The sequence below is a fragment of the Rousettus aegyptiacus genome, unplaced genomic scaffold (assembly GCF_014176215.1).
Source record: "Rousettus aegyptiacus isolate mRouAeg1 unplaced genomic scaffold, mRouAeg1.p scaffold_m13_p_6, whole genome shotgun sequence".
Lineage (NCBI taxonomy): Eukaryota > Metazoa > Chordata > Mammalia > Chiroptera > Pteropodidae > Rousettus > Rousettus aegyptiacus.
In genome coordinates, this window is record NW_023416309.1 from 53,475,607 (window position 1) to 53,495,034 (window position 19,428).

General features: G+C 51.6%; 1 protein-coding gene across 3 annotated transcripts in view; it reads left to right on the forward strand.

The window, feature by feature from the left end:
* The first annotated feature begins 14,884 nt into the window (after positions 1-14,884).
* PLPP4 (phospholipid phosphatase 4) overlaps positions 14,885-19,428 on the forward strand; it is a 104,318-nt gene continuing 99,774 nt past the window's right edge. For all 3 annotated transcript variants that reach the window (XM_016149115.2, XM_016149112.2, XM_016149114.2), the window contains exon 1: positions 14,885-14,982. In XM_016149115.2, coding sequence (XP_016004601.1) covers positions 14,927-14,982 — 56 coding nt within the window. In that variant the 5' untranslated portion in view covers positions 14,885-14,926. The remainder of the gene's footprint in view (positions 14,983-19,428) is intronic.

Consider the following 19,428-nt stretch of genomic DNA (forward strand, 5'->3'; position numbering starts at 1 on the left):
GTCAACAGGTTGTTTCCTAGGAGGTACCATAACCTATGCCCTTTGTGGCATAAAATAACATTGACCCACAGGATACAGAAGTTCCTTATTTTAGTTCTCTTTCAGGTCCTACAAGGAAGAAAGTTTTGGTTTTGTGCTATTTCCTTTAACACGGTTCGGAAATGCTCTTTAATCTCCTCTTTCAACAAAGAAAGAACTGGCCTCAGGACGGGCAAAAGTAACCAGAATTTAGCACAGTGTTTGTTTTATTAAAGTGCTTTATTTTGCCATTAACTAGTCTACAACCTATTTGAGCAGCTTCGCACAAGTTGCGAAGGCGGACCACCGTGGCATTTGGTTGATTCTGCCGTTTGCCAGCTGTGTGACTCTGGGCAAAGTTTGAACCTCTCTGTCCTTCGGTTGTGTCGGTTTTAAATGAGTATAAAAATAGTTTGCGTTTCAATGCCGTTAAAGAATGGAATGAGCTCATTTCTAAAAAGCGCTTAGAAGATTGTCTTGAACATAGAAAGTGCTATATATGTACTTATAAATAAATAAATGGTAAATCATTCACAGAAGTATTAAAAGTATCATCTTAAGGAACATAAAGGGCAGAGAATGTACTGGAAGCCTGAGGCTGTCCTGTCCCTCTCAGCTCATGCCAGACATTACAAATCCAAGGTACCCACAGCAATGGTCAAGACTGAGCACTCAGGATGATGGTCTATTTGCCAACACTGGTCCAGACATTCCAGCGCACGTGGGCAGGGGCTATGCTTGAACGAGGTGTGGACAATCCTATGGACGCAAGGCCAAAGACGCTACAGTGGGCAGCTGAGGCTCTCGCACCAGAATGGCCATTCCTTTTTGTCCTCATTAACTAAGGGCTCTGAGGGGTCCGTGCTCCACTGTCCCCCGAAGCCAACCAATGGGAGAGTCTAAGGATATTGGAAGTGGGCTTGCTGAGCTGTGAGCACATGGGACGGGGCACTGAGGAGCGGGTGGGGCCCTGGGCCCGTGTGTCCGCTCCTTCCTGGCCGCCTTTTGACTTGAGACCCTACTGACCAAAATCACTCTTCGTCTTATCCACCATTTTGTCCCAGTCAGGCTGCCCCTTATCTAATAAACCTTATTTAATAAAAAGCAGACCGAAGGCCAGCATTCCCAGAGATTCCATTCAGTAGGGCACCTGCGTCTTCAATAAACTCATTAGTGACTCAGATATAGGTAGTTTGCAGAAGACACTTTTGGAAATCCTGTTACTACCTCTTTTTAAAGGGGAGGGTGTCCTTTTGTTTTATTGATTTAGAATCTCCTGTGTAATTCTTGGCTGGCACATGAGTCCCTTTTGAGAGGAAGAAAATGAAAAAAATGCTGCCGGGTAGATATGAATGATGGCATTAAAATGAAGAATGAATTTATAATGTATAGGGAGCTTCAAAAACATTAAGTCACTGTCTCCATTTGACCTTTTCATTCCTTGCCTATTATGAAAAATTATATCAATTGCTCATAAGTTATTAGCAGAAAGTTATGTATGCCTAACACTTTAGCTAAAAAAAAAGTCAGAGCTTTTATTATTCTATATTAAAAAGTTCAACCCAATATGAGTTTCTGTGCCAAACTTTTGAAATAAGGAGCCTAGAGTTTAGGATATTATAACCCTGTTCTTGTGTTTCCTCCCCCGCCCCCTTCTCATGTCCAGTGCAAAGTCTACTCCATGGTGCTCCAAACTTAGAAAAAGTCACTTGTCAAGAAAGAACAGAAAAGGGGAGGTGAGAATGCAAATTAGAATGCAAATGAGAATGCAAATGAGAAGTAAAGTGGTAAATAATACGAGCTTTGTGGGATGCTGTGAGTTGTTGTCATGTTTGGTTATTTGGTTGATGTAAAGACATCAAGATTAAACAAAAAAAAAATCTTCCAGTGGGGGATTTTTTCTTTTCTATTGTGGCAAAATACATGTAACATAAACTTTACTCTTTAAGCCATTTCTAAATGTACGGTTTTGTGGCTTTAAATACCTTCGCACTGGTGTACGGTCATCGCCACCATCACCTACAGAGCATTTCCGTCCTGCAAAACTGATGCTCCATCCCGTTAAACACCAGCACCCTGCTCTCCCCGCTCCGGCCCCTGGCGCTCACACTTCTGTTCTGTCGCTGTGAATCTGTCGATTCTAGGTAACTCATATAAGTAGAATCACACAGCATTTGTCCTTTTGTGTTGATTTATCTCACCTAGCATAATGTCCTCAAGGTTCGTCCATGTTGCAGCCGGTGTCAGAATTCCACGGTAAAGTACCGACCACTTTTCGTTTATCCATTCACCTGCCAATGGTCACACAGGTTGCTTCCGCCATGTGGCTATTGTAAATAATACTGCTATAAACACTGGCGTGGACAGTCCCCAGCAGGGACTTTTAATAATAAAAATCACTGAGCCTCTGCCAAGTCTGGTCTGATGTTCTGGAGCTGGCCAGGGACTTGCTCTAGTGACATTCAACAGGAGATGGGCTGCGTGAATGGCTCCTCGCCCAGAATCACTGGGCAAGCTTGTCACAATTTCCGTTAAGGCTGAATTTTCTCGGATACTCCATCAATTTAGAAGTTCTCACATTTCACCGACAAAGAGACCTTAAAAAATCCTGTAGGCAGAGGTCTGTTTGTTTTTTTTTTTAATTTAATGAGATCTAAAAACTTCAGCTGATTTGAAACTGCGGAAAGTAACGACAATGGGCATTGCCAGCTTCTGCATTCCATGCGGCGCCCTGTCCGGGTGCTCCATTCGCTTTGCTGACAGTGTGTAATCGCAGAGCTAGTTAAGTCACGGCGGAGCAGAAGAGAACTCCCGGTGAACGCCGGTGTGCAAGCGAGAGGCATGTGCTACTGGCCGACTGTCTGAGATTCGCCGGGTTGTGGACACGAGCTGCTAGGTGGTGATGATCTGCATCTCAGAGACAGGGCTTATTTCTGAGCTGCTTGTAGGAATCGCCCATCCCAAATGCCGGCTGACCTATAGGAATGAGAAGTCAGATGAGAACAGTAGCATGACATGCTTCCCGTTTCCAAGGCTGGATGAGGGGCATGGTCACCAACCTCTGCCCTCTGAAGGGAGATTTTTCAAAGTTGCCGAGCTCCCCAGAGCAGTGGCGGGTGGGCAGACCAGAGTGGTTTTCCCTTTTGCTTTTTCCTTCTGGAATGTGGCTTTGCTAACCCACCAAGAGGCTGTACAGCCCTCCTCCCAAAATGATCCCCTCAGCCCTTCAGCCATTTCTCTTCCTCGGCTCCGCGTGCATCTAACTGGCTTAGCGCGTCTGTCGCTTCTTAATGAGGAAATGAAGGTCTCATTTCGTGGGCTCTGCCAGGGCGTGGATAATCCACATCATGGAAATAGCCTTCCGAAGCGAAACCTGGACACCGCTCACGATTCTCGTTGGAAGCTGTTCAGAAACCACGTCACATCCTTATGTTCCATTTAAAAGAGAGGCTGCTGAACATAATTTAACCTTTATGTGATCACTTGTGTTGAGAATTTGTCGTTAGGCTGAGCGGTACTTCAGAGAGATTGCTTCTGTCAGCCCTGAATGCTGGCTCTCAGGGGATATGTGTCTGTCTGGCCTTTTTTGTTTTTAATCTGCTGTGGGATAAAAAAAAAATAGAGTAACCAATCAGTTAATGTGATAACCTGAGAATGAATGAGACTGAAATTCAGTGGTTATAAAGGGCAAAGATTCTGAAGTCGGTCAGCTCCGAGTTCGAGTGCTGAATCCAGAGTGTGTTAGATGCCATCCTGGGCTAGTAAGTTCATCTCTCAAAGCCTCAGGTTCCTCATCTATAAAATAGGAATAGGAGTAGTACCTTTCTGCTGGGGCTGGTGTGAGGATCACGAGTTAAGGTAGGCAAGGCACTTGGCACACTGCGCTGAGAGCTGTCAGTGAAATAGGTGGGGGCCAGGGGAGGAGAAGCAGATACCCTCCATGCCCCACTCACACCTTCGGGGTTCGCCAGCTCTGGTACTATGATATCCCAGCCTCCAGCTGTGGACACCTGCGACTTTCTGCTGAGGGCTTCCTCTGGTCATCGTCCTCTGCCTGGATATAGCTTGGGGAAAGCAGAAGTGCCCGGAGTACTCCCTGACCTCCCCAGGACTGATTCCCATCGGACTGACTGCCCCTGACATACTTCCTCGCTCTCCTGCGGAGTTCCTGGGGTCACTTCCTAAACAGGCTCCAAGCACTCAGACCCTGGTCTCAGGGTTGGCCCGTAGCGGAACCCGGACTAAGTATCGTGACTGGTGCGGCTGCCTGGTTTTCGCCTCAGTGTTCCATTTACTTCTGTACGCCATTTAGAGTGCATGGAAAAAGAAAAAACATCTGTTTCCACACAGGTACATAGTTACAAATACCAACGAAGATTTTTAAGATCTCGCTTTGCAATCACAGTGTGTATTCTTCAGTTAAACTTCTAGAAGCACGAGAGATGGGTGTAATTGTTTTCAGAACGGAATCATGGACATGATTCAATAACCACTTGTTGGGAGAGGTCATCGAGAGGTCATCGATGACAGCTGGTTGACCCAGGAGCTGGACCTGGGCGATCGAAGGCTCCCCACCCCCTCCTCTGTCCTTGGAATGTACTTCTGCCCACCGTTCCCACAGCGGGAGCTGTTTTCAAGGACACAGCCTTGAGACAGTAAGGTGTTGAAACTGCCTGGCTGGTGTCTGTGACCGAACCCCACTAAGGCCTCTGTGTAAGTTTTTAAGATCCTGGTGGGCGGGGCGAAGAGCTCCGCATCTTGCAGTCTGCCAGGACGAGCATCGTACGTTAGTGCCGTGCTCGTTAAACCTGCCGCCGACCCATGCGGAGGGGCCTGCCTCCTCCTTCCATCTCTTCTTTTCGCCCCACGTGGGGGTCCAGCTTCGGATTTCATTCAGCACGCTCCCGAGGGAGGTGTCAGACCAATGCTACTTCTATTCTAGAAATTCTAATCAAGCAGGAAGCAGCAGGACTTTTTGAGAAAAGCGAAACCTGCCTCCAGCACACAGGGCCGGCCTGATGGGAGGATGCGTGCTTTGCGTGGCGTGGGTGTGATGCGTGCTTTGCGTGGCGTGGGTGCCCGAACAGTCGTGCGCCCGTGCACAGCCTGCTGCTTCAGAGTGACAAGGGCGTGCGCTGGGCACACAGTGGTGCCCTTGCATGTGCATTTGATGCACAGAAATATCCAGAGGCCAGGGTTTTTAAAACCACCCGTGCAGCGTGCAGCGCTCCTAATCACGGTCATCTTCATGCAAAGGTCAGACCCGCAAAGAGATGGAGACGGGTTTTGGCCACAGTTTGCACAAAAACGAGCTTATGTGGCTGCGTCAATTCATGCGCTGGAAATCTTGGATGCGTTGGGATTGAGCATGCCATCGGGGCAGGTGTATGTTCTTTTTCGTTAGTTTTGGAAGTAGTTAAAATACATGTTCGAACAACCCCCGTTTGACTACAGCCGCTGGTGTGGAGCGAGGTCCGAAACCACCACGTCCTGTCCCTCCGTCCTGCGGTCTCGGTTCATACTGCTCCATCTTGCCTGCCCTGGCCCTGTGCCACGCCTGGGACTCAGCACGACAAGCGTCATCTCACGGGGCGCCTCAAATGCTTCGGGAGGCGGGTATAATGACCACCACCGTTTTATAGACCGAAGCACAGAGAGGTTAGGTCACTTGCCCAAAGCCAAACAGCAAAGGAGGGGCAGAGCTGGGCTTCACACCCCTAGTGAAGGACCTAATTGCAAAGCACGTGCTCTTTCTCCTTTACAAAGGTATTATCTGCTCCTAAGGGCACAGGTGGAGAAAGGCCGAGGGACTCTCTCCTTTTAAAATAGGGTGTCTTTTTGTTTACTGAAGGCTGATAAAAACTGATGAAGAGTCAAATTGGTGAAGAATCATGTGGAATCATATTTCCTATTTTTAAAACAAGCCATTCGGTATGTAGAATATACAATCCGCCTCCCACAGAGGTCCAACTTAACCAACTTTTTATCTATTGGGACTGCAAGTGTTTGCAGTAAGTGCTGGTATAGTTGATGTTAGTGCCGACCCACCCCTGTGGGATGCTTCTCTTAGTGACTAATGGCTGGGCTTCTCACCTGCCCGCCTCCGCCCCAGCATCCCCTGCTTCAGAGATGGTTCTTAGCGATTAGAGAGAGATCTGGTTGCCCTACCTGCTGGACCCACTGGACTGTGTCCTATTAGTAGCCCTCTGCTTCAGCTCACCAGGATGAAACCGAAGAAAATCTTCTGGGCTGTTGGCACCTTCATTTTGCATTTTCTCTCTGTAGACAAAGGATGTGGTTGGTGTTTCGATCTAATGATGATGAACTTTACAGGGAGGGAGGGCTGTTCCTTTACTTCTTGGACAAAGGTTGGGATGGAAGGAGACACGGCACCCATCCTCATTAGCACCCTTTGCTCGGAGAAAGGGAAAACGTCTTGTGAATATCACTTATTACTCAAGTGTCAGAACATCTTGTGTCCTGGAAAGTTACAAAACAGACCTGTGAATTAAATAAGATGAGCTTCAGGTAAAATGGGAAGGGACCGGCTTTGTCCTGGTGATGTCACCCTCTCCGACTGCCCTCCGCTGAAAACTCCTGGTCAGGCACATGATCGCCAGAGGCCAAGGAGGGGCTGAGTCACTCCGGTTAGAATTTAATTCTGCTGCGGATGGATGGACAGAGGAGCCGCTCTCAACGATTTTGCCAGGGTCTGTACTGTTCAACGTGGCACTTAGTCATTAGCTTCTTGCTTCGTGGGTGTTGCTCTTGCTTTTCCTAAGGAAACCTTTGAAGCATCTCTACCTTCTGTGCCCCCACACACCCCTCAACAGCGCTTGGCACAGTGTAGATATTTGGCAAACATGCTGTAGTTGATATAATAGATTTGACTGATTTAATCAGGTTTCAATGACCAAAAAACTCCCAGTCGAACTGTCCTAGACAAAACCAGGAATGCAGTGGCCGGGAAGTCCAAGCTAGTAGCTGCGGGTGCAGCTCGCCTCATGGTCTCACGGTGTCACTGGGGCTCGAGCCTCCAAATCTGATCTCTGCTCTGATCTTTCCTCCATATCAGCTTAATTCTCAGAATCTGTGTGATGACAAGATGCCTGCTTTCTGAAAGTCAGATAAAAAGTACGCACCATCTTATCAGAAAAATAAACTCACGCCTCAAACTTTACAAACAATTTTGGGGGTTTTGTGTACCCTCTAAAATCCCAGCATGATACGTGTGTCATGATTAGAGGAGTCCACAGCTTTGGGAGTCATATTTGGAGAAGTTGGCTAGTAGCAAGTCAAATGAGACAAACTCTATTTCCAGGAGAAAGGCCGTTTTATGGCCACATCTGGAGAGACCGTACACCTATGGGGCAGTAGCTTTGGAAACCCAGAGGCCTGTCTATTGGTCACTGGCAGTGCCATTAGGGACACTGTGTCAAGGTGTGTGTATATCCGTCCATCACTGCTCTGAACACATTGTCCCCTGCAGTAGACTCTTCTTAACCTCTTTAAGGGAGGGTAAGGAGTGAAAAGACATTTTTAGAAATTGGGCTCCAAGATGCAGTCTTTATATATATATATAAACTTTGAAACTCAGCAACATCACCTGCACCAGGACAGAAAATAACACGTGTTGTCTGCTTTAAGCTCAAGTGGCAAATGGACTTTCAGATGGGTGGTTTAACATGGACAGGTACAGCTGATGGATGTCATTGAGGACCCAGCTCTTTCCTGAAATCCTTCTTTGGTTAAAGGGAGAGATGAACAAAACAAAATCATGTGATACGATATTTAGCAGATTCTCCCAATGACAGAGTTCCATTCATTTATTTGGTCAAATAACAAATTAAAATTTACTGAGTACCTACCTGTGACAGGTATATTTTTAGGGGATACGGCAGTGAATATAAAAAGGTCCTGTTCTAATGGTGATTACCTTCTAGTAAGATCTATGTGGGGGCATGTTGCGTGGTGGGTATTTGAAATTTGCCTTCCCGATATCCATTCACCCTTCCTGCGGTAGTAGGAACTGACTTTAGCTTAAGGCTTTACCCATTTTCCATTCCCAGTCTTTTTGCTTTGAAGGAGGAGACTATGACCCACAGTTACCCAGTCAGCATAATTACACCCCAAATCTCCAGTCAAAGGATCACGTCGGCCAAGCTGGTCGAATCAGAGCAAATCTCAGGATTTTTGCAGGACCTATTGAAAACACACACACACACACACACACACACACACACACACACACACTGTCTCCTTTTTTTCTTTGCTAAACTTGAACCGGAGTGGCTGTAAGTTGAAGCTGTCAGAATCCACTTGCCCCACACGGAGAAAACCAATACAAATACAGAGAAAACAAAAAAGTAGCTTTGAGCAAGAGCACGAAAGACCCTGAGGCTTCCTGACATTGAACTCTGGATCAAGCCGAGCCTGATCCTAGAGTCCCCCTCTGGACATTAATGTCCAGGTCAATTCCAGTCAGATTTTCTGTCAGTTGCTGCTAGAGGAATCCTAACTGACTCACCTGCTTGCCTGGAAGAGTGAAGTAGTTTCAGCTACGAGCACGTCCTGAGAACCTGGCAGGTCAAGGTTCTCTGATGACAGATGTGACAAACTGTGGATCGGGTGAAGTGGGTCTTCCTTCCCATCCCCAACCCCGTCTACTCACCCCCAACACTCCACCCAGGCACGGGTCCTGGGCTCCATTTCTGCTCTCCCAAGCTGTTGGTCAATCCCCACGTGCGTGGCGAGGGCGGGGGGGGGGGGGGGGCCCTGGCACACCTGTTCATCGGAAGACCCGCCCTTTCGTTCCACTCTGCAGCTGACCACGTCCGTGGTCTGGATGAGCCATGCGACTGCTTGAGCTTTATCTCCCCCCAAAAAGGTAGAAACACCACCACCGCCGCCACCACCACCACCAACGCCACCACACTCTGGCACAGGAGCTCATGTGAGGATGCAAGGAGGTAACACCTGGGAGTGTGTGTCGTAACCAGCAAATTGGCAGAAGAAAAAAAAAAGACATCATTAAGTGACAGACAGCCTAAGGTATGACTCCACGTGGGAATTTGCTCCTTAACAGGGGGTCTAAGAACCGAAAAAACAAACAGAGGGGTGTCCTAAAAGACTGGGCTGGAAGCACTGCGCCCGCCATGATGTCAGTGGCCAGGGGGCCCACGTCCGTTGTTTATCTGAGTGCCTCCTGGCAGGGAGCGTTTGAGCAGCTTACAAAGGTTTTCTGGAAGCGCCTTTCCAGTTTAGGTCTTTGAAAGACAAGTGTAGCATTTTTTGCTGAGTGCCTCTGACCCCATGGTAGGCAGAATACTTGGAGAGTTGAAGTGGTTTGGCATGGCTTGTTTGGGGGATCCCAGTGAGAAGTTTCTCCATATTCTGTGAGCTGTTTTTTTCTTTTCTTTCTTTCTTTCTTTCTTTTTTTTTTAAATGATATAACCACAAACAATGAGATAGATACACAATTAAATACACAGATTTAAGGTGTGCAGGTGGACGAATGCTGGCGGATAGATGCCCCCCATGTAACCAGCATCTCAGTTAAGTATAAAATATTTCTAATACCTCGAAAGGTTCCCTTGTGCCATTTCTTGTCTCCAGACAGACGTAAATACCATTTTACGTTCTATCACCACAGCCCAGTTTCGCGGGTTCTAGAAGCTCATGTAAATGGAACCATAAGGTATGTTACCTTTTATGTCCGGTTTCTTTTGCTCAAACTTATGCATTTGAGATTTATTCATGCGTTTGTATGTATCGGTAACTCTTTCCTTTTATCACCGAGTAGTAATACTCCACTGTACGAATACATCACGATGTATCCATCCTTTTGTTAATCAACATTTGGGTTGTTTCCAGTATTTGGTTATTATAAATAAAACTGCCGAGGACATCTGTATAAGTCCCTCGATTCTGGCTAATACATAACAGGCCCCCAAAGAGATAGGGGGAAAAAACGAAAACCATAGAGGGGACCCACACAAACGGTCAGTTTTTGACAGAGCTATCGAGGCAATTCAACTCGCTTAACAAGCAATCCTTCTGAAACGAAGAACGTCCACCCCTACTCCATGCCGCATGCGAAAATTAATTTGAGCTATCACATGGGCCTAAATGTAAAAACTGGTGCCTACAGTGTCCAGGAGAAAACACAGAAGGAAGTCTTCGCCCATGTGGACGAGGCTGAGATTTCCTAGGACACTAAAGGAACAACTGTAAGAGAGGAAATCGATAAAGCGGACTTCATCGAAATTAAAAACATGTGCTCTGCAAAGGGCACTGTGAACATGAGAAGTTAAGGCACAGACGGAGAGAAGACGTTTCTAACATATATAATTCACACAGGCCTAGTATACAGACGATATTAAAATGCCTTCAAATCAATAATAAAGAAGCAAAAACCCAGTTTTAAAAATAGGCAAAAGACATGCCTAGGTATTTCACACACACAAAAAAAGATGTACGAATGGCCAAAACACACATGAACGGATGTTCAGCATCACCGGGCATCAGGGAAACACACAAGAACACCATAAGGGGATTTCACCCGAGATGCAGCCGGGCGCCGTAACGGAGCTGTGGAGGAGGCGACTTGTGTTCCAGGCCTGTCCCTGGCTCCCTGCACGTCTCGCACGCGAACCAGCTGGGCACGAAGCACCAAGGCTTCTTAACCTTTCATTGTTTTCGTGCGGATATACCAGGATCTTAATTTGTACCGCAGCATCCATGACGATGAGAACTGTGTTGGTGGCTCCCACACGAAGATTCCTCTTCGGACGAAGTGTAGCAAGTGGTATGCTGACTCTTCCCATGACGAATTTAAAAATAATAGGCGAAATCCTGCCAGGAAAGAAAGTCCCTAACTGAAGACATTCTAGGAAACGAAGTAACAGTTTCCCCTGGAGACTTTATTCATTCATGCTTTGGCTCCTTCGATGGAATAACCACTACGCTAAAACGGTGAAAAGATGAATTCGCTTTCGACCTTTTACCTTTGTGGAAGTGGGAACATCATCTTTTATCACGTGGGCTTTGGCTTAAGGCACTTCGGTGTTGGCGCTATAGCGCTGTATCCTCAGAGGTCTTATGAGCGCTGCTACTTGGAAGAAGGTAAGAGAACTAAGAAAGTTTAGTTTGAAAAGAGAAGTTGCTCTCCCTCCCTGCCTCTCACCCGCTCGTCCTCTTCCCTCTCCCATCTCCACCTCCATCTCCTTTTGTCGGGTCATATGCTTCGAGAAGCTAGGGAGGTGCCATTGGGATACAGAGTATAAATTTTGGAAATGAAATTATGAGAAATGGTTGCGAAGTCGTGTTCTCCAATAGTAGCTTTGGTTTTGGGAACTAGCCCAAAGTTTGGTCAATATGGGATCATCATTACTGGACAATACTGTTTGGGGATTAAAGAAAAAAAAAATCTAACAGCAGAGGTATGAATACAGAGGGATGGAGGTGGTTCTTCTTGACATGCCCATTAGCTTGATATAAAATATGAGAGATTTTTGCAAAATGGTACATTCTGAAGCGATTTTTCAACGATGACTGGGGTAGCAATATGGCACTTCTAGAGGGTTCTGTTATTTGGTACATGTTCACAGCTGGACAGCTGCTGGAGCCAGCCATCTCCAAACCCCTGGGAGTGGCTGCCTGCTTTTTGTAGGATTTGGGACACTGAGGATGCCATCTTCAGTCCCTTTCATGGGAAACAGAGCTTGTCTGCCCTTAAAGAGGGACCTGGCTTAAATTATAAATTCTTCCGTGAGAGCGAGCCCACAGAATCTCCTGATCCAGGTTCATCTAATGCACGAGGCTAGCGCTTCCCCTTGACAGCTGGCTCTCATAAGCGGGAAAGGAGATTATTAGGGCAGAAGACAGAGTTGCCAAAAAGGACTGGAGAAGAAAGAGACTGGGCAGCTGAGGACAAACCCAAGGGTGACATCGCAGCTCTGTTTAAAGGCCGTCCTGCGAGTCCGTATTGACAAAGGTGGAGGCCTTACCAAGGTGCAACCAGGATGACTCGTTCGCTGGTTAAAGATTTCTGGGGTCGGATAGCGCTCAGGGAGGCATCCTCGTTGGCTCCAGTCTACCTGGTTGTGGTATGGAAGGGGGTATCCTGGTCCTTGTTTGTTTCCCTTCAAACATTTCCCTGCTTCAGGGTACCAGTCCTCTATTTGGGGGTTCACCGTCCCCCATCCTCAGCTCGGGGGCTTTCGGGGAAGATGCCACCCTCACTCACTCCTGCCTTAGTGAGGAAGCCTGTGGCCCAGGGCCCGAGACAACCAGTCCGTCATGATTCCCCAGCCCACAGTGATTGGTTCAGGGCCGGGCAGTGCAAATGACATTCAATGACCCTTTTCCTGGGAGTGCGAGAATCCAGGTAGAGATCTTTCCTAGCAAATGTGATCACGAGAGTAACTACTTGGAACCCGAGACTGAAGCCAACTCCGTGCAGACAGCAGAGAGGCAGAAAGAACCAAGTCCCGATGATGCTGCTTCGACCCTGAGTCCGGCTGCGCCCGAAGACGATCTTCTCTGCTTTGGCTTTTCCATTTCTTTCTTTCTTTTTTTTTTCTCGAATACGCTTGGTTTGTGCCATCTGTTACTTGCCACCTTAGAAGGTCTGACTTTATCAGTTCCGAGTGGAAGGTGGCCAGGGGATAGGAGCAGGCAGGGCAAGGCTACCGCACTGCTGGAAATTGCAGGACGGTGTGTTACTATTCCCTACAAGGAAGCACTTTCAGCAGAGCCGTCTGAAGAGGGTACAAGCTCCCTCAAGAGAGATTTCCTTATCAGTGGCAGGATCTCCAAAAAGCACAGGAGGACCCCTTGGAGGGGATAGCTCAGAATAAATTTAAGCATCCACTGGAGGATTAAACCAGGCAACTATAGCGATGAGGTCACACACCCTTTCAAATTCCCTATCTAGGTATCTCTAATGCAAGGAAGAAATGATAACCATCATGTGGCACAAAGATGTTAATTCTATGATCTCCATAACCGACCCCATTGGTCTAAACTGCCACATTAGGTCTTCGCCATGAACTTAACCTTGCTTCGGCCCTCGGCTCTGCCGGCGAGGTCAGCCCGCTACGCCCTCCAGGCCCACCTCTGCCCGCTGCACCTATGCTCTGCCCTCATCAGGTATGCCCTCCCTTCTAACCTTGCCCACTCCCCTCGATAAAGCTGCATCCCCTGGCCACCCCGGACCAAAGGAGTGACTCCAACTTCTGACCTCTGAGTGGTCCAGGTTTCTGAAGCTCTTCTCTGGACTCATTCGCACAGTTCCTTGACATTTCTCCATGACCTTTCAGCTCCCCATCTCCTTGAGGGCAGGTATGGGTTATGAATCCTAGCACCCAGCCCACAGCTTTGCACCGGCTGTGCTCAGGTGATGCTTATAGGTAAGTGATGTTTCAATATCATGGGCTCTGGGTAGTATCCCCTCCTGGAGCACCGCCTCCTGACAGTCTCAGATCCCCGTCCCTGAGTTCACTGCATTGGCTAGGGGCTCTCCCGCACTACTTTGCCAACCTAGGGGCGTCCAGCTGTGTCCAGGGTAGTTGCAGGGCCCAAGAGACAGAGGAGACGGACCCCTACACCTCCTTCCTCCAGGTCCTTCTCACTCCACTCATACCTGACACGCCATGTGCCTGATGAAATATGTATCCATCCATCCATCCATCCATCCATCCGCCCACCCACCCACCCACCCACCAAAGGCCCACCAAGCACCCTGAGCCAGGCATTGGATGTGTAGCGATGAGCAAATCAGATGCAGTTCCTGCCTGTGGGGCTTCCGATACCCGGCCCTTTTGCATCTTGAATGTCCATTTGGTTTAAATTAGTAAAATTAAGAGAAATAACCCTCTGCTGGGCTCTCACTTGAGGTCGTGACCCCCAGTTAACGGTTAGGGGTGAAGGGGTGAGGGGTGAAGGGGGTGAGGGTCTGGCCTTTGACTCTGCTGACGAGGGTCCTGGTCCTACCTGCAAGCCTGGCTGCCTGAGCGCAGCCCCGGGCAGGGACGGTATTGGTCTCTCTCTTTTATTCACCTTTCCTGGCCCAGCAGCCATAGCTGCTGAGGGTGGGGAGGCCCCCATCCCCAGGGGCCACCCGGCGCTGGTGGCTTGGCAAAGAGCCAGGCTCGTTGTTGCCCTTAGTCTGTGCCAAGGCTCTGGACCTGGCTGGCGCTTCCTGGGGGCGAAACGAAGCCTGCGGGTGGTCTGGGGAAACTGCCTAGAGAAAAGAATTCCAGGGTGGAGAGGTGTGGAGAGGGCAGGAAACGGAAGGGAGGGCGCGCTGCCCCGCACGAGGAGCGGGTCCCTGGGCTGCCTGGAGCCTCGGAGCGTCCGGAGGAGTCTCGTACTACATGCCCACGTGCGTGCGTGTGCCAGGCAGCGAGGGCAGGGAGAGCGAGTGCGCGGGGCGAGGGGGCGCACGGGGACCGCGGGCGGAGACCCCGCGAGCGCGGCGCCCGGGGGCCGCCCACTGGCCGGGCGCGGGGAGCGCGCAGGGGCGGCGGCGGCCGCGGCGCGGGGCTTCCCCGGGCTTCCCCTCCCCGGCCGCGGGCGCACGGCGCGGGCCCAGGGCGCGGGGGCGGCGCCTGACGCTCGCGAGCGGGGAGTCCCCGAGGCGCCTCCCGCTCGGCGCGGGGACGCGGCGCCGGGAGCGCCCCGCGAGCCGGCGCGGCGTCCCCGAACCCCGGGCCGGAGGCGGGAGGTTTGGGCCGAGCCCGCCCCACCGCCCCCGCCCCCGCCGGGCGCCCGCCTCCCGCCCCCGCCCGCGGCCTGGAGCGCGCCGCCCTCGCCGCCCCGGGTCTGGCCAGCCCGCGCCGGCCGAGCTGCGGGAGCTGCCCAGAGCACCAGCCGCCGCGTCCGCGGGAGCCGCTCCGGCCGCGCCATGCGTGACCTGGCCATCGAGATCGGGGTCCGAGCCCTGCTCTTCGGGGTCTTTGTGTAAGTAGCGGCGCGCCGCGGGCGGGGGCGCACGGGCGCCGAGACCCACGGACCGAGCGTCGCTGCGCCCCAACTTTGTTTGCGCCACCGCGTCCCGCCGGGGCCTGGATTCCAGGTCCCCTCCCCGCGGGTTGCCGGACTGTGTCCTGTGGGACCCTCCTGGTCCCCTTCCTGGGACCCTCGGCGTGGAGGGAGCCGCGCGCACGGGGCTGAGCCCTGCACCTGTCACCGCCTGCGGGCGGGGGAGCAGGTCCCGCCGCCGCTCGGGTCCCCTCGCCCGCGCCTGTCGCCGGCTCCGCACCCGCCCGGCATTCGGGGCTGTCCCCTGGACGCGGCCGCGCACCTCGCTCGTGCCCTCGGGAACTTTCTGCTGCGTGGGCTTCCGAAGCCGTCGTTTGCGGTCCTGGCTCCTGGCTCCTCTCGCGCCGCCGCCGCCGCGCGCGGGGCCACCCCCGTGTCCTTCCGCGCCTCTGGCTTCGGGGGCCGGGGTCCCGGTGAGCGCTTCCCCAGGCGGCGTTCGCGGTGCTTCCCCAGCGGAGGTGCGGGACGGCGGTGGTCGCAGCCGGGGGTGGGTGGGTGTCCGCTTAGGGTGCGGGCCGGGGCCCTTCGGGGGCCGCAGCGAAATGCCCCCGATGGCTCCGAACGCCTGGCATCTGGAAATAGAGACCTTGGGAAGGGGAGGGGGCGCCGGCCTGGGCTCCTTCAGAGATGGCTTCGCTCCGTGGCGCCCCGGGGCCCGCTGCTCCCCGGCCTCCCCGGGCCCCAGCAGCAGCGCCTGCCGCGTTTCTTCCTGCCAGACCCACGCCGGAGCCCCCGGGATCCCCCGTCACCGCGGCGCCGCACCCGCCCAGGTCTCTCCGCCGGCCGGTTAGGTTCGCTTTCTCCTCCGCCCGAGGCTGTTTTCTGACACATTTTAAATGAACTTTCTGGATGCGTCGTGTTGTTTTGTTTGTTTTGTCTGTTTTGTTTTGAAAAGCTCACTGAGCCGTTCTAAACAGGAGGCCCCTCTCTGGATTTCTGCCCCGAATCCGGAGTCATTGATGGCAGGTGGGAGGCTGTGAGATGACTTCTGTTCTGGGCAGCCCAGGACGCACACATGGAAAGAAATGCCCTTTCTTGCATGTTTTTCTTTACTAGCGATGAAATTCATCCAGAGTATTTATTCACACGACCAGAAAGGGCTGCGAGCTCCTCCAGATGCAGGCAAGCCCCCTCTCCCGGCTTCTCACTAAACACTAGTGTTATTCAGTGGGAAGAAGGAAGAGAACTTCAGTGGGTCTGGACGCATTTGGGAAAACAGAAAACACTTTCCTTTCCTCTTGCTGTTTTTCTATCTTTGGAAAAAACCTTTAAAACTAGTGATTGTCCTGTGATCTGATGGAGACAGTTGGCGATTGGCAACTGGCAATTATGGAAAGGATAACGACGTGTTTGGTGCACAGTAGCATTTAGCCTTTCGTGGGTGATGCTGAAGGAAACTGAGGTGGGCTCTTAGGCTGCCCGGTGTGATTGCCGCTGGGAACTCTCAGGTTAAAAAGGGGTCCAGTAATACTTAAATTGTTTTCAGAGTTCCCTTAAAATTTGCTCAAACATTTACGAGATGTTTACAGACGTATAATTGTCTGGGCAGTGGATCCGAAAATTTGATAATTATCATTGCTGTGCTTCCCACATCTGAGGATGTGATGTAAAAACCAGGCAGGCAGTTGATACTCTGTGCTCCAAACTTCCCCATTTGCATTCATTACTTAATGGGGGATCTGCTGTCATCCAAAGGGAAGCACTCGGGCGTTGATGGCATTTTTGGATGACCCCCCTGGTTTCATGTCACACTGGAAACGTTGGCGCCACGTCCAACTTGTGGCTCTTTCACCTGCAAAGACCGGCTTTGGCGTCGGCGGTAGACTCTGCGGTGGGGATGGTGGATGTTCCGGACGACCAGGCTCCGAGCACACAGGGACAGATGAGGCTTTATTTTCTCAGACAAGTTTCTGGCGAGATGATAGAGGCTGACTTTGGGGGGAAGTTTTGGTCTTCCTTTCGTCAGCTCCGGTCCGATGGCGAGGTTCGGGGGCTTGTCCCCACCTCTGCTCATGAGGATGGTGGTCTCAGCAGCAGGGCCTCACCTGGGTGGGCTTGGAAAGTCCCTCTGGGCAAGTGGAATCCAGTGTCTCCTCTGCTGGGTCCAACTTAGCTAACATGCATTGGTTCCTTGGTATTTCTACCCCATTTCTCGGAGTAAGACAGGGTACCTTTCTTCATCTGGAAGGGCACCTTACTTGTCAGACTTGTGTCTCTGGGGGAATGCCATCTGTGGATGCACCTGTTTCCTAACCGCGTTCATTCTGCAGGAGGGCTGGAATCCCACCACGCAATGCCCACGTGCTTCTGTAGGTTCTCATTGGGCCCTAATGAGATGCATTGGGGACTCACAGGTAGTAGGGATGTGAGCTTTCCCTGGCTCTTCTAAGGAACCAGTTCTCTGTGGACCAGATTGAGAGCTGAGGCTCGGCGGTACAGGACTCCACGAGGGTGCTCTCCAGCCAGCCCCCGTATGTGGCCCAAGAGGTGCTCAGTGCCCTTTGGACATTCCTGCCTAAGAACTTCAAATCACCGGGAAGAACATTAGTAAAGAGTAATGTGAACCAGAGCTGGCACATAAAGTTTAAACTAACAGAAAAGAAATTGGGTAGAGGACCCCAATTGAAGTCCGATGTGTAGCTTTGAGGCTGCATTTAATGCCTGTGGGTCCCGAGGCCCCTTCGCTCTTACGCGTGGACCACGGGCAGAGCGGGGAGGAGGAGGAGCACGGGGGGCTCGTCACTCTGCTGCCACCAAGACTCCAGGGGACATTCTGTGAGCATTTCTGCAGATGCTAAAGCCAGCCCTGGGCCTTGTCGAGTAGGCACAGTGTGGACATGAGGTGGCCTGTCATCAACCCTGAAGACAACGGGGAACTGACTTCCGCTTTCACCCCTGTCACCGGTATAATAGCGTCCACATATGGCGGTCTTACCGTGTGTCACGCCAGAAGACGGTCACATACACCGCACAGCCTCACACGAACCCGACGAGGGGAGTGCGTTGGTATTTTTGTTCGTAGATGAGGAAACCGAAGCACTCGCAGATTAAGGAACTGCCCAAGTCACAGGGCTAATAAGGGCCCTGAGATCCCAGTCTCGATGCTTCCACAGCGTAGGCTGGAGTCTGTCACCTCGCCGTCTTGCTTTAGAACAAATAGCGGCCGGCGTTGGTCAGTCGAGGGTTCACCGTGTGCCAGAGATATCCCACGGGATTTCTCATTTAAGCCTTGTCTCGCCCAAGGCGGCCGCTCTTCGTTCTCCCCACATTACAAAAGAAGAAACCGAGGTTTAGAATGATCCGGTATCTTACCTGAACATACTCAGCTAGCGGGAGGTATATCACCTGGGTTCAAACAGGCGGTTGAGCTCTGTCCCAAAGCCGTTAGCCACTGAGATAGAGGATGTCCAGCACCAGGCTCCCAAACTGGAGTGAGGGTGACCACAGCCTAGAAGCTGTCCCCTCACATGACCTGTTATCTCCAGAGAAACAAATGAGTGGCCTAAAGTAATGTGTAGGAAGAGATGTCACTCCGGTTCTGATATGAGCCTCTTTTTAGGATGACACCTCGACAGTGGAGAGGTGGCAGTTGTGGCTCACATCCTCTAAGAGATGGGACTCGGGCATGTTGCAGATTGTGAGGGGGCTTCCTTAGGTCCTTGGAGCCCCGAGGGCAAGGCGCGGTGAGTAAATTGCAGGTAGGAGCGTAAGTGGCAGTGAGCTAGTGGCATGCCACCTCCTCTTGCCCCTGTTCCCCTCTAGCCTCAGGTAATTGAGAAAACCCTTTGTTTACAGCAGGGTCCCCGGCCCCGGGCCGCAGACTGGTACCAGTCCGTGGCCTGTTAGGAACCGGGCTGCACAACAGGAGGTGAGTGGGAGGCGAAGGAACGAAGCTTCATCTGTGTCTGCAGCCGCTCCCCAGCGCCAGCATTACCGCCTCAGCTCCGCCTCGAATCACCGAGCATCAGAGTCTCACAGGAGCACTGGTCCCTGGTGCCAGAAGGGCTGGGGACACCTGATTTACAGCCCTGCAGAAGGGTCCCTGGAACGATGGCGACAATGTGAAATGCTGCCTGGGAGGAAGGCGATCTGCCCATGCCCCTTGGGAGCCTGGGGTCCCGTGTCCCTCCCTCACCCTCTCTCGTCCCCTGTGGCTGCTGCGGGCTCCCCGTGTGGGATGTCCCTCCAGGAGCTGTGGGTCTGCCCAGGAAGCGGGGTTGCTCAGGGATGGCGTTCATCTCACCTCCGACGTTTATCTCTGGGTGCTTCCTGTGCAGCAGGCCGTGCTGGGTGCCGGGGATGATGGAACAGGAAGGCCCGGGGGTCCCCGAAGATGCTCCCAGTCTGGCACTGCAAGCACACAGT